This window comes from Chelonia mydas, chromosome 18, assembly GCF_015237465.2.
Source record: "Chelonia mydas isolate rCheMyd1 chromosome 18, rCheMyd1.pri.v2, whole genome shotgun sequence".
Lineage (NCBI taxonomy): Eukaryota > Metazoa > Chordata > Testudines > Cheloniidae > Chelonia > Chelonia mydas.
The window spans coordinates 9,591,114-9,604,977 of NC_051258.2; the positions used below are offsets into that span (position 1 = coordinate 9,591,114).

Below are 13,864 nucleotides of genomic sequence, written 5' to 3' on the forward strand. Positions count from 1 at the left end.
ACTATCTTTATAAACCAGATGCTATTGTATTGTGGTTTTGTTTGCTTTTTAAAGCCACGCTTTAGCTTTCACAGATAGCTTCTAACAAGAAATTCTAATGGATCATCTTCATTAACTATTTCATTCCCACCACAATTTAGATGCATATTGGAGAATATGGTGTGGAAAAGCTTCCTATAAAATATCTACCCCTTGCATTGTCAAAATGGGCACGTGCATGGTCATGCTTATCAATATGTATGGAATTTACCCGTAAATGGCAGTGTGTCTCACTGAAAACTGGTTATATTCCAAATGCAAATAAAAGCCCTGTTCTGCATCCCTAGCTTCAACTGGACTATTTACATTAGTAAAGCTTTATTGGGCACATTTAGAGTACAGACAGATTGAAAGCATCTAATTCACATCCAGGTCCGGATTTGAAATAACCCAGATTTTGGGGTGTGGAAGAGAATTCCAGGGGCTTGGTACAACCCACAATATTGTACAGTTGGGGGCCCATTTGCAACATTCAGATTTGGATTTCAGACACTCAACATTTTAAGTGTTTGGATTCAGGACCGTCTCTCATCAATGTCCAGTTCAGCAAAGCACTTAAACGTTTGCTGATCCTTAGATCCCATCAAAGTCAATGGGACTTATGCATGTGCTTAATAGCAAGCCATGAATCCATATTTCCTTTTACTCGTTGATTTTTAATGCTGTATAAGAGCAAAGTGTTATTATTAGCAAAAGAATGATGGAATTCAAACACAAAGAGCTGTGGAATCTGCCAGCATTTCTCAGAACCTGCTTCTTTGGTCCATTTTAAAAAATGGAAGTCAGCCCTCAAAGCAGATCGATCGTAAAAATCTGCTGCCTTTTTGGAACAGACTTAAGCTAAATGGAGCCAAACACCTAGACAGACTAAACTTTTAATCGCTAATTAGAACATGTTTTAGTGAAAGATACAAATGTTCTGATGGCTAATTAATAGAGGCAGTGCAGGCTAACAGGATTTGGAGACGTGCATTGGCTAGGATGATGGTAATCGGACCCGATGCTGCAGGGCTCTAGTGGATTGCCCGCAGGAATCAAAGAAGAAATAAACAGTGGCTATAATGACACAGCCTTACATAAATGACTAAGTTCTGGGCTGCTTCTATCTTCCTCCAAAGCATCACATGTGAGACAGTGCTGGAGGCAGGATATCAAACCTGACAGACCAGCGGTCTGATCTGGTATGACAGGAAGCAGGATGTCGGAACTGATGGGTCAATGACCTGATGTGCTATGAAATAGCCTATGCTCCTGCTGTGTGTTGTAGATATTAAGCGTAATACTCATAAATCAATTGAAAGCAATTAATCATTTACAAGAAAGGGGAGAAAATGAAGGTCTGATTAGCTCATGATACTCCAACAGAACTCTTCCCTGGAGAAACCTTTGTGGTTGGAAAGCGCCTTTTCAAAGCCTATTAATTCTGCTTTTTAAGAAGAGGTAACCTGAATGATTAAAAGGAAATGTTAATGGCTCATGCTAACAGCTTTTACAAATGAATGTTTGTAACAAACACAGCGTGTTGGTTTGGTTCAGTACATTATGGAACAATCAAACGTGCAGAAAAACCTTCCCCGCTGTGAGGTGAGGTGAGAAAAATCTTCATTCTTGAACTCTCTCAGTTACTACTGGAGACAATGAGTCCAGAGAGTTCGCTATCCTGCAGAATTGAGGCCTCCATTTGGTAAATCAGGATAAAAAACCCTGTTACCTCTTGGATGGGGGCGAGAGGGCCAGAGTGATCAGTGAAGTCTCTGCCTTTTGGTTTAACACAGGAGGGAGTGTTATCTAGTGTTGAGACCAGGGAACGGGGATTAAGAACACAAATTGGCCAAGGACTGACTCGCTCTATAGCTTTGACAAATCCCATTGCCTCAGGTTTGCTATTCTGTAAAATGAAGAGCACAGGAACGGACAGATTGGATCAGAACCAAGGTCCATCTAGCCCCGGATCCTGTCTCAGAGTTGCCAGTACCAGCTGCTTCAGAGGGAGACAGAACCCTGCACTAGCAGAAACGAAATAATCTGACTCCCACATCAGGTCTCATCATCCTGATCAAGAACAGTGAGAGATTGGCTTAAACCCTAAAGCCTAAGGACTATACCTACCTCACAGAACTGCTGAGCACTTAAGTACATTAGCCCCTCATTCTCCTTTCCCTTTCAGTGCGGTTACTCCCAATGTCCACCAGTGAAAACAACTTGGTGTAAAACTATTGTGAAAGGAGAACGAGGCCCATTAGCCTCTCTAAAGAGGTGCAAGACGTGCTAGCTAAGGCCCAGTCTACACTTAAAAGTTCAGTCGCCATAGCGACGGTGCTGAGGCGTGAAAAATTCACACCCCTGAATGCTGTAGCTATGCCAACCCAACCTTGGGGGATGATAGGGCTAGCTACTGCCACTCAGAGAGGTGGATTGCCTAGCGATGGGAAAACCCTTTCCATTGCTTCGCTGTAGGAAACGTCTACACTACAGTGCTACAGGGGCATAGCTGCAGGCCGTGCACATGGCCGAGAGAACTGAATTATCGTTATGAGGCACAATCGGCTAAGTGAGTGTCCTTTTAGTTGCCACATTTACACACACATCCCGAAAAATATGAAATACACTGGCGTTTTCTTGGCCCAGTTCAGCAGGGTTTAGTGAAGTGACCTGCCCCTTAAAGCTGGGTTATAAAAAAATAGTAGCCTAATGACTATATAACTTACAGAGAAGTCTCTGAGGATATAAACCCTAATATTATCCATTTGACCTATCCCATGGCACTAATCCGTCCCCGCGCAGTGAGATAAACATTAAATGTACCTTCATTTTGGTGACTGATGGAAAACAAAAATTTACTTCTCAGCTGTCGCAGATGCATTTTACATATATTTTAAAAACATTTCTTCTCTTTCTCCACCCGATTCCATTCCCCCCCCCACCTCCAGCTGCCACACTTCTGGGGAAAAATTTTTGGTCACCTCAGGCCAATACAATAATCTGCTTTAATAAACTTGCAGGGCTGCTTTGGTTTGCAACACCTACCTCCTTGCTAAGTGACCAAGGCAAATAACAAAGTTGAGCCTTGTCTTAGTGTAATTTGCTACGTCGGCATGAACAGGACAGCAACCTCAGGAGCAGTTTATTGCTCAGACAAATTATCCTTTACCACCTTTACAGGTATTTAGGATCATTGGCTAAATCTATTCTGCTTAGTCCATGTTGAGAAGAGCGGGAATGACAAATCCCCATTTATTTACACGTAACCTGAGTTTGCCTGGCTCGACACAGATCAGTTCTGTCCTCTGGGATTTGACCGACTGAAACGCTGTATACTAGGGTCCTGTAACTGAGTTCACTCACCGCTAGGCACCCCGTGGTGACCAGGCATGGGGTCGCAGCTCTTGCGCTGGGCTAGCTCCCCCTGCCGACAGTTGCTTCAGTGCGGTGGTGGTTTCTCTGTCAATAATTCAGCCCTCCGGCTGGGTCACCATCTTAGAGTCCATCCCTGCTGGGGTCCCAGTCATTCAAACTAAAAGTCCCCAAAATGTTTAACATAAAGAAAAATCCTTCCCCCACTCTGGGGCTCTTCCTCAGCCATCTTCAGCTCAGCCTGGAGCCCTCTTCCTGGACCCAATAACCTTTGCGGTGGGTTTATACCCCCCCCCCATTCCTGGGGGCTGGTAGGTGAATCCAGTCCCACCCTCAACTCTGAGCAGTGGCCTCAGGATCCTGGACTGAACAGCTGCATCTGCTCCTTGAACTGTGGTGCAGCTTTCCCTGGGCTGCTTCCTACCCAGCCTCTCAAGCTCTACCCTGCTTCTCTCTGTCTCTTCCCTGCTTAATCAGGGTCTCCCCTAGGCCTCCCTGCCTGGACAGCTTTCCTTACTCCCTGAGCTTCTTGCCTGCCTCTTCCTCCACCCCTTTCCCCAGCTGCACTTTATCACCTCTTAAGCCTGCCTCCATTCCCACTAGTGCAGCCTCATTATGGGGAATTATTTGATTCCCTCCAGGTGGGGATCATTCTGTAATCAAGTTGGCTTAGTCCCAGGGTGAAGCCACCCTGCTATAGTTCCCAATTCTCCCCATGCGAAATTCACCCCTGGGCAGAGTTGCTCATACAAAAAGGCATCAGTTACACCCTCAAAATTAGAATTAAGTGGGATGTAAGCAGCACGTAAGCCTTGTGCTGGACCGCTGCATGGGGGGAAATTCATCCCCTGTTCAGGACTGGGGTACTGCAACTCCCCCTGAAATCAATAGGAGTTTCACTACTTGCTCCCTGGTGGCAGAGCACCTAAACTCTGCAACTCTAAAGCTCAACTCCTAGTTCAAAGCTGCTAGACTCCGCAGTTCCACTCCTGCAGAGCTACAAGAGCTGAGATTCAGTTCAGGTGAGGTCCAACACTCTGTAGGGATGAAGGCACCAAGTTAGACATTTCTCTCTCATTTACCCCCAGGCTTTGATTTATGTATTTAACAGGAGTTTCATTCTGCCAAAATAAACTACCCAAGGTATGGAGTCAGCAAAAGACAGACAGGTTTTCTTAAATCATCAGATTATACTGCAGTATTACCATATACCAGGGGTGGGCAAACTTTTTGGCCCAAGGGCCACATCTGGGCATGGAAATTGTATGGCGGGCCATGAATGCTCATGAAATTGGGGGTTGGGGTGCAGGAGGGGGTGAGGGCTCCGGCTGGGGGTGCGGGCTCTGGGGTGGGGCCAGAAATAGGGAGTTCAGGGTGCTGGAGGAAGCTCCGGGGTTAAATAAATATATATATATATAATTATTCCTTCATTCATTCATTCATTCTGGGTTTTGAACCTTTAGGCTACACCCAGGTCATGTTTTCAAGCTTTTCTTCACCACTATGAGGGCCAGAATGCTGGTGGAGGTGGTTAGTTTTTGTTTGCTTTTATTGAAAGCTGAGATTTTCACTTATTCATCTGACTCCAGGAGCTGGGGCTTTAAAAAATACCTACACCTAATATGAGAGTTGGCAACGCTGGATTGTATCTGACCCAGATCACACTGGTTCAAAACTTAGCCCCAAAGGCATTCATGACTGAGCACAACACAGACGCTAACCTCCAATTTGGAGGATTTTATTAAGAATTTCAATATGAAATGTACTGCTGTACAGTATATTTGAGAATGTAATATTTGAAAATTTTGCAGGATCAGGACTCAAGACCTATACATTGGAGGGGGAGAAGCATCTCTCATTGCTATTCACCAACTTGCAAGGCAGCAACTTAACCTTTAAGGAAAAGCTCAAATTCATTTAGTAACAATTGTTATCTACAGGCTGGGGGCAGAACAATTCTATTGAGAACAATATATAATAGAAAAAAATAACCATACTGCAGCAAGAAGACCAATAATATGGTGCAGGGCAGTATATAGACTATTTCTTACTTCTAAAATAGAGGATTAATGTAGTGCCAAGGTACAGCCAGGCAGCAGGAAAGCAGCTACAAATTCTGACGTTTAAAGGGGTACTGTCAACTTAAAGACCACACTTCTGTCTAGGGTTTTTTGTTTTTTTTCTTAAACTATTTGTTGTTCCAAGTGACAATTAATGTTACTATGAGATCAGAGCAGAAAATATATTTCAATTTATTTATTTTGTGCCCTGGCAGCACTTTGCAGAGAAGCTGTTTTTTAAAAAAACCCAGCCTGTAACTGCACAGCTCCCATTACTTACTGTATTTTTCACTCCATGCATCTGATGAAGTGGGTTTTAGCCCAGGAAAGCTTATGCCCAAATAAATTTGTTAGTCTCCAAGGTGCCACAAGGTCTCCTCGTTGCTTTTGCTGATACAGACTAACACGGCTACTCCTCTGAAACCATTACATTTCAGCATCCCAGCACTAGTCAGTTCCACCATTTCCCATGTATGGAGAGGTTATGTCCTGATCTTCCAACCACTGAACCACATGCTTAATTTTACTCAGCCGAGCAGTCCCACTGAAGCCAACGGGATTACTCCAGGGCATAAAGTTACTCACGTGCTTAAGTGTTTGCCTTAAGTCTCCTTCCATTTGTTTGTGGGTCTTTCCTACAGCAACATGGCACATTGATTTCAATGGGATTTTGGTGCCTGGGTGCTTTTGCAAATCCCAGTAAAGGCCTATGGGCATCTTTAGGCACTTAAATACCTTTAAATCTGGCTGTAAGTGCTGTAGAAGTGTAAGTCCCATTTTCAAAAAATGACTTAGTCAAAATTTCATTGCAAGTCTCACCAAGGTGCCCGGGGACAGAATTTTAAAGGTACGTAGGTGCCTAAAGGTGGTGATAAGCACCTACTTTATCACAGCATCTCAGAGCCCCAGTCGTAGACCATAACCCCACTGTGCTAGGTGCCGTAGAAAAGAAAGAACCAAAGAAGAGTTCCTGCCCCAGAGATATTACAATGTAAGCCCAATGGGATATTGAAAAGCACCTACACAGATTAGGTGCCTAAGTCCCATTGATATCAACCTTATACAACCTTATTTTCTAGCATAATAATACAATTAACTTTTCCAGCAGACACCTGTTGTAATCTTTAGTTTCCTTCAATCCTTCAAATAACCAGTCATGAGCTTCCCTTTCCCTCTGCCACTCACTATCAGACTCTTTTGGCCGGAATCACATTTCAAATTCCAAAGCCTGCAAAAAGTATTAAATTCTAGTGGAAGGGTTTACACAGCCTATAAATTTCATTTCTCTCTGTTTGCTGTCAGCTTTTTCAGAGCAGCTCAGATGTACTAGTTTTCACGACAACACACAGAATGTGAAAAAAACCCCAAACCCCAAACTACAAAAATTGTTTTATGCAGAAGGATTGCAGAAAAAAATCTTTCGTGTTTCACAGCCTATGCTGAAGCGTTGTTAACATCCTTACAAATATTGCAATAGGTGCTTTCTTTGCAGTACTCTGCTTTGCCCATTGCATCACATATACAAATATTCCATTGATAAGAATATGGAAGGCTCCCACAGCAAGAATTTACAAACTATAAACAGGAAAAATCCTCACCTGTCATCCAATTGCAGCCACATCTAGGGCAGAGCATGGCAGCTGTCTGATAACGCACAGCAACACTAGATAACAGTTCTGGCCAGTAAACGAAGAAAATTCTATCTTACTGAAATGTTAAAGAGCTATAATGATATAATAATAAAATGTATTTAGGAAGTTTTAACAGATTTACAAATCATTGCTATGTAAAATCAGAAACAAAACGATAATCATTACAACAGAGATTTTATGTGTTGGCATTATTTCTACCTTATTTATTATTATAAACTACAAAGGGAATTTAGACAGACTGTAATTAACAGAGCTGGGAGAATACTGCACAAACATCTTCTGTGCATATCCACTTGAATATGCAACAGTGAGGTTTACTGGTTTCAGGTGAATTCTAATCCAGGGATAGTGAAAAGATCTGGCAAAAGTCAACACAAACCTTGCTCGGTTCCATCATTATAATGAAATATAAAGCCTGGCAAAATGGCTTCAGGTTTTGTTGCAATAGTCTGAGCTTAACCAGTGACAAAGGGTCAATTTAGTCGGCGGCCTTGAAGGGGACCTGAAAGCAGAATCAGATTTCGAATTGCCTGTCCTGAATAGCTAAAGAAAGCTATGTGCTTGAAGGAGATACACTTAGTGGCTGGTGAAGAACAAAAATGACTGCCCAGAGTAAGCTCATGCAAGCATCTAAATCAGTCATGGTGCTGAAGTAAAGGCAAATGCTGTTAAAGTCACAAATTTGGAGGAAGCAGTGAAAAAATGAGCAGCTTTTTGCAGCAATGCTTGAAACAGTAAAAGAAGTCATTTGGTCCCTTTTCAGATGGAAAAAAATATAATACATTAGTTCGCAACAATTACACAACAGCACAGACAGTCTGCACAGAGAACTGTGCCAAAGGGCCTCTGCTGAATCAGTGATGCAGGAGTTTGGAGCAACATACATGCAGGTTGCCTGCACAAATAACATTTGAATCAATATGCAGTGTTGCTGTGGTCATGTCGGTCCCAGGATATTAGAGAGACAAGGTAGGGGAGGTCATATCTTTTATTGGATCAACTTCTGTAGGTGAGAGAGACAAGCTTTCGAGCTACATAGAGCTGTTCTTCAGGTCTGGGGAAGGTACAAAGAGTGTCACAGCTAAATACAAGATCCAACAGATAATTTAGCAAAAGTAGTTAGCTCACATAGTCTCAGCCAACGGGACAAATTCAAGGTGAAGTGGCCTGTTATTACCCCATTGTCATAGGACAAAAGGGGGGTTAGTGGATTACAGATTGTTGTAATAAGCCATAAATCCGGTGTCTTTATTAAGGCTGTGATTTTTAGTGTCTAGCAAAGTTATGAATTTAAGCTCCAAGACTAGGGTGACCAGGTGTCCGGTTTTCAAATGGAAAACCCGGTCGAAAAGGGACCCTAGTGACTCTGGTCCGTACCGTTGACCAGGCCATTAAAAGTCCAGTCAGCGGTGCTGCAGGTTGAAGGCAGGCTAGTCCCAACCTGTCCTGGCTGGCACCGCGCTGTGCCCCAGAAGCGGCCAGTGTGTCCGGCTCCTAGGCGGTGGGGCCACGAGGCTCCATGCAGTACCCCTGCCCTGAGCACTGGCTCCACACTCCCATTGGCCAGGAACCAGCCAATGGGAGCTGGGGGGGGCAGTGCCTGCAGGTGAGAGCAGCGTGTGGAGCCTCCTGGACCCCTGCCTAGGAGCTGGACCTGCTGGCTGCCTCCGGGGCGCGTGCAGCGCGGTGCCAGGACAGGCAGGCAGCCTGCCTTAGCCCCCCACCCGCTGCGTCGCTGACCTGGAGCCATCTGAGGTAAACCCGTGCCCCTACCCTGAGCCCCAACACCCTACCCTAGCCCTGAGCCCCCCCCAGCCTGGAGCCCCGTCCTGCACCCCAAACCCCTCATCTCTGGACCACCCCAGAGCCTGCACCCCCAGCCCAGAGCCCTCACCCCCTCCTGTACCACAACCCCCCTCCTGCACTCCAAATCCCTCAGCCCCAACCCCCAGCCTGGAGACCCCTCCTGCACCCCAAACCCCTCATACCAGCCCCACCCCAGAGTCAGCACCACCAGTAAGAGCCCTCACCCCCTCCCACACCCCAACCCCCTGCCCCAGCCCAGTGAAAGTGAGTGAGGGTGGGGGAGAGCGAGCCACCGAGGGAGGGGAAATGTAATGAGCGGGGGCGGGGCCTCAGGGAAGGGGCGGGGCCTCGGGTCAGGGGCAGGGCTAGGGTGTTTGGTTTTGTGTGACTGGAAAGTTGGCAACCGTATCCAAGGTTGGTCTTTTGAAAGTGTTGTGCAGGTTTCCCTTGGGGATGAGAACTGATGGGTCCGAAATCAAGTCATCGCTTTGTGAAAAGTGTTCACCCACAGGTGAGAGGGTGTTTTTGTCTTTTATCTTTTTCCTGTATGAGTTCATTCGAGAGCATAGGAATTGTCTGGTTTCACCCACACAGTTGTTACTGGGGCATTTAGTGCACTGGATGGGGTACACCACATGTTGTGATAGGCATGTGTTGTACTCATGGATCTTGAAAGGTGTGTTGTGGTGGATGTTGATCATTTTAGCAGTGGAGATATGTCAGCAGGTTTTGCATCTGTTGTTCTGGCAGGACTGGTGCCGCTTTGAGTTGGTGGGCCCTGGTCTGTGGGGACTTGGGGAGCTTGTTTTTGATAATGAGCCTGGAGAGGTTGAGGGTTGTTTGAAGGCCAGAAGAGAGCTTTCAGGAAAGAGTTCTTTCAGGATGGGGTCTCACTGAGTATGGTTTTTAGTTGTTTGATGATACTCTGTATGGGTTCCAGTGTTTGTCTTCTCTATACATTTGATTTCTAAATGAAAATAATAGCTACATATTTAGGAAAATGTAATTGGGTTTGAGGCTGCAGGACCAGCTATGGAGGAACAGAGCTAGATTCCTGACTTACGCTGGTAGCCAGAGCAATAGGGTCTGATTAGCATCATTTGGGAACAAAAAAGGCCAACAGTCTCCCTGTTGCAAGAAGGAAGAGCTGGAGGGTTCTGTAGGGAGAAATCCTAATTAGACCACCCCAGGACAAAGAGTGGGAGCTAAGGCTTATGTTTGTACACACAATCCTGTCCTAGGAATGAGATACTTTTAATAAAGAATAGAGGCAAACCATCCCAAGTGCAGATGTTTGGGAGGGTGGAGGAGAGTTGTGGGTGAATTTGGACAATATCCGTTGTGTGTGTCCTATGCCACGACTCACCACCTGCTTACTGGGTGGAACTAAAATATGGTCTCAATTCACACAACACTGGTGATACAATGAAGCAACAGAATCTGCCAACTACAGGGGCAAAATGGGTAAGGCAATTTCTGGACCTGAGCTTGGCAGAAGCCCAGTGATGGGTGAACATTAGAAGGCCCAGTGATTCCGTTAAACACTGATGCTTATTTGAATCTTACCCAATCCAACATGAGCGGCACAAATGGACAGGGAATGTCTAATCCCCAAATGAACTGGGAATACCATGAGATCAACAACATTTTAAAACAAAGGCTAGAAGCCTGGATCGTGTCCTTATTACATGGAAGAGGTGGTGGCTGTGCAAAACCTGCTGGGGCTTGAAACAAACTGAAGCAGAGCTCAGTGTAGCTCAAAAGCTTGTCTCTTTCACCAACAGAAGTTGGTCCAACACAAGATCTTACCTCACCCGCCTTGTCTCTCTCTGAAACAAAACAAAGTCAGAGGAAGTGCCCTTGACCTCAGCAAGGCTAATGCCTTGGAATCTAAAACATCTGATTCTTTCCATGGTCAAGACAAAGCTCTAGAACAGAGGCACAATTTAAAACTCAGCAGTCTGAAGTCCCGTCCCGTCCGCCCCTCCCCCCCCGCTGAAGACACAGCGTTTAAAACGATTTCTGGAATTATTTCCACCTTTTCAGCATCCATCAGCGTGTCTGTCAAAGCACCAGCACGTTAAGCAATATTTCACCCAATGCTTACTCTGTTTGCAGCCTGTCACTCTGCCTTTCCCTTTGCGGCTCTGCTTACTCCAGCACTAGCTTTGCAAATGCCCTGACAATATAAAAATGTTCCATTTTCCTGGCTTCTTGCTGTACTTACCATCCCCCTATCCCCAGCCAGTGATGAGTGTGTTTTAGGTCCCAGTTGTGCAGGCTGCTACATGGAGTAAATGTAATTAGGGCACACACTATGCTAAAGCCCGTTTTTGTTTTTTTTTCTGGGGCTCTCTATTTACACGTTCCATGCCAACAGGCTTTTAATGATGTTCTAATGGTTTCTTGTTAGCTGGGGCTGGGGTGGGGGAGAATGTTAACGAGGTGATTCCCACTGGCCTGGGATGAAGTCAATGACCTACAGTAATAAGGTCTTTCTATCGCTATCTTCTCTCCGTTACACTCGAGTGTGTGTTGGTGTCTGGAAGTGAGGGAATGATGGAGCAAAGAGCCTTTTTCATTACCAGGGCAGGAGCCCAGCAGATCACTGCACTACTGAGCTGTTGATAAGGAGCCTAATTGCCATTGCTTAATGGCCCTAATAGACAAGGTCAGACCCTGCCATACCATTCATGGGTGGATGGGGAGTATTGACCTAGCACATCTCTTTGATGTATTTTCTCTCAGATAATCATTAGAATTACCAATCCAAAGTATTTAAAAACCACAGAAATCATGAAATTGGCTTAAATATCGTGATTTTTAAAAAGGCAGTTTCTTTTTATTTACTTTTTGGGTTTTGAACCTTTAGGCTACATCTGGGGTACATTTCCTGGCTTTTCTTCACCATCATGAGGGCCAGAACCTTTATTTTTAACCCCAAAATGAAAGCTGAGATTTTCACATATTCACATGACTCCAGGAGCTGGTGCTTTAAAAACACCCTCAAATATTCTGAGAGTTGGCAACACTTATATATGAATTGGATCACAATGGTTGAGGGAAAAAAACTCCAAAACGCATTAATGGTTGCATGCAGTGGTCGCTAATGAAGAGTCAGCATTCATCCCTACTGTTAAAGCACGTTGTTCTGTGATACTGCAGTTGAATGGCAAGCAATTTTGTGGGATCTCAGATGGCACAGTGTGGCTGGCTTTACAATACCGGCCACAGTAGACCTATTTCACAAGCACCGCTCAAAGCAGTTTAAAAGCTTCGATAGCGGCAGTTCATGCCTGCCTGGAATTAAATAATGCAGTAGATTACAAAGTTAATAAAAGTGACAGGCTTTTATTAATCTTAGCTCTTGCCATAATGCTCCGAGACAACAGGCACCAGTTTTGACAAAGTTATCATTGCTTCACACGCGGCAAGCTGAGTGCTTAAAGAAAAAAAAAAAAGAAACCAAAAAAAAACCCCGGCAAACATAAAGCTTCTGACAATACCATCAGCATTAGCAACATTTATATAACCTAGGAACGCCAGGAGTTCTAGATCCAGGAGAGGACGAATGCCCCCTTCCCTCCCTCCATTCTGATAGGGTGCTAACTGACAGCAAGGCCGGCATAACATAGGCAAGGCGTGATGTTAGCGACAGTGAGCATTCGGATGCTCCGAGGACAGTAGTTTTGTGCTAGGAATGGATAACGTGGCTGTTGGTCATGGGAACGTCATGCGCCACCAGTACTGTATGCTAGCAGAATCCCACCGGTTGCGCTCTGCAGAAGATCATAAAGGCAAAGAAACATGAGGAGAAAAGGAGCCAAAATGTTTGTGCATGGCCTAAAAGAAAGCCATTAATTACTCACACGAACAGCTTGTCATAGCTGCATTCCCTGTAGGCCTCTGCTAGAATTGTCCCTTTTAATAGCTGACATTAACCAAGCCCATTGCTCTTCATTTTTTTCACATGCATGGATTCAAACCAGCAGTGTAAGTAGGGTGCAATTGCACCAGAGGCCATCTACTCCTTTGGAAATATCCCCTGGCACCGAGCGAAGCATTGGGTAAAACACCAACACAGCAATTTTCACAAGCTTGCCCCCTCCCCTCCCAACAGCTGCCAAGTTGCAAGAGAAAAGGCGACCATGGGTGGCTAGACACTTGCGATTCCTGCATCTTGCCAGGGGGTTAGACTAGATGACCCTTGCAGTCCCTTCAAACCCTAGGGTTCTAGAATTCTGATTCGGAGGTGTTGGGGAGTGGGGGGGGGGAAATACCCCCGAGCAGGAGCTGTGCATTTTAAAATTCTCAAGGGCTCTAATTGCCACGCTGATAACTGGAGGTTTGACACCGCATTGCAAGTTCAGAAGCAGTACAAAATAAGTTGCTCGGCATGTATCAAATGTGCCGTTGTGCTCACACCACGGTGCACCACTTGAAAGATCTTATTCATTTAGCTTTCTGATTGCAGAGCAGTTTCCAGATGCCATTCGGAAGCGAGCGCGATGGAAAAACAAACACTTAAACCTGTTTATTTTGAGCAAAACAGAATTTGCGATGGAAACGGGATCGCTCGCAAGCCGAGCGACGTCTTTGGATGGCACAGTGGGAAGGAGCACGTTTGCTCCTGGGCGGTGAAGGTGCTGTGGGAACAACAGAAGCAAAATGCTTCAAGATTGGAAACTCACTGCGGTAGGCGTATCTTTGCACTATAGGATTTTAGGAGCTACCTCAAGACAAACACTTTAATAAATAAATAACAACAACAATAATAGTGGAAAGACAATTGATCTGAAATTGAAAACTGCTTCTCACAGTGAAAAAATGAAGGCATCCATCTGAAAAGGAAAGGAAGACAGGTCCAGTGGTCAAGGGCGTTAGCCTGAGTCCTAAAAGACCCAGGTTCAATTTTTGGCTCTGCAAAAGACTTCTTATATGACCTTGGGCAAA

At 45.0% G+C, this 13,864-nt stretch overlaps 1 protein-coding gene across 8 annotated transcripts in view; it reads right to left on the minus strand.

The window, feature by feature from the left end:
• KAZN (kazrin, periplakin interacting protein) overlaps positions 1–13,864 on the minus strand; it is a 721,176-nt gene that overhangs the window by 219,582 nt on the left and 487,730 nt on the right. The window contains exon 1 of one of the 8 annotated variants that reach the window (XM_043531934.1): positions 3,385–3,938. The exons of the other annotated variants lie outside the window; for them this stretch is intronic. Within the exon in view, the coding sequence (XP_043387869.1) occupies positions 3,385–3,412 (28 nt within the window). The 5' untranslated portion in view covers positions 3,413–3,938. Of the gene's footprint in view, positions 1–3,384; positions 3,939–13,864 lie in introns of those variants that run through there. 8 annotated transcript variants of the gene reach the window in all.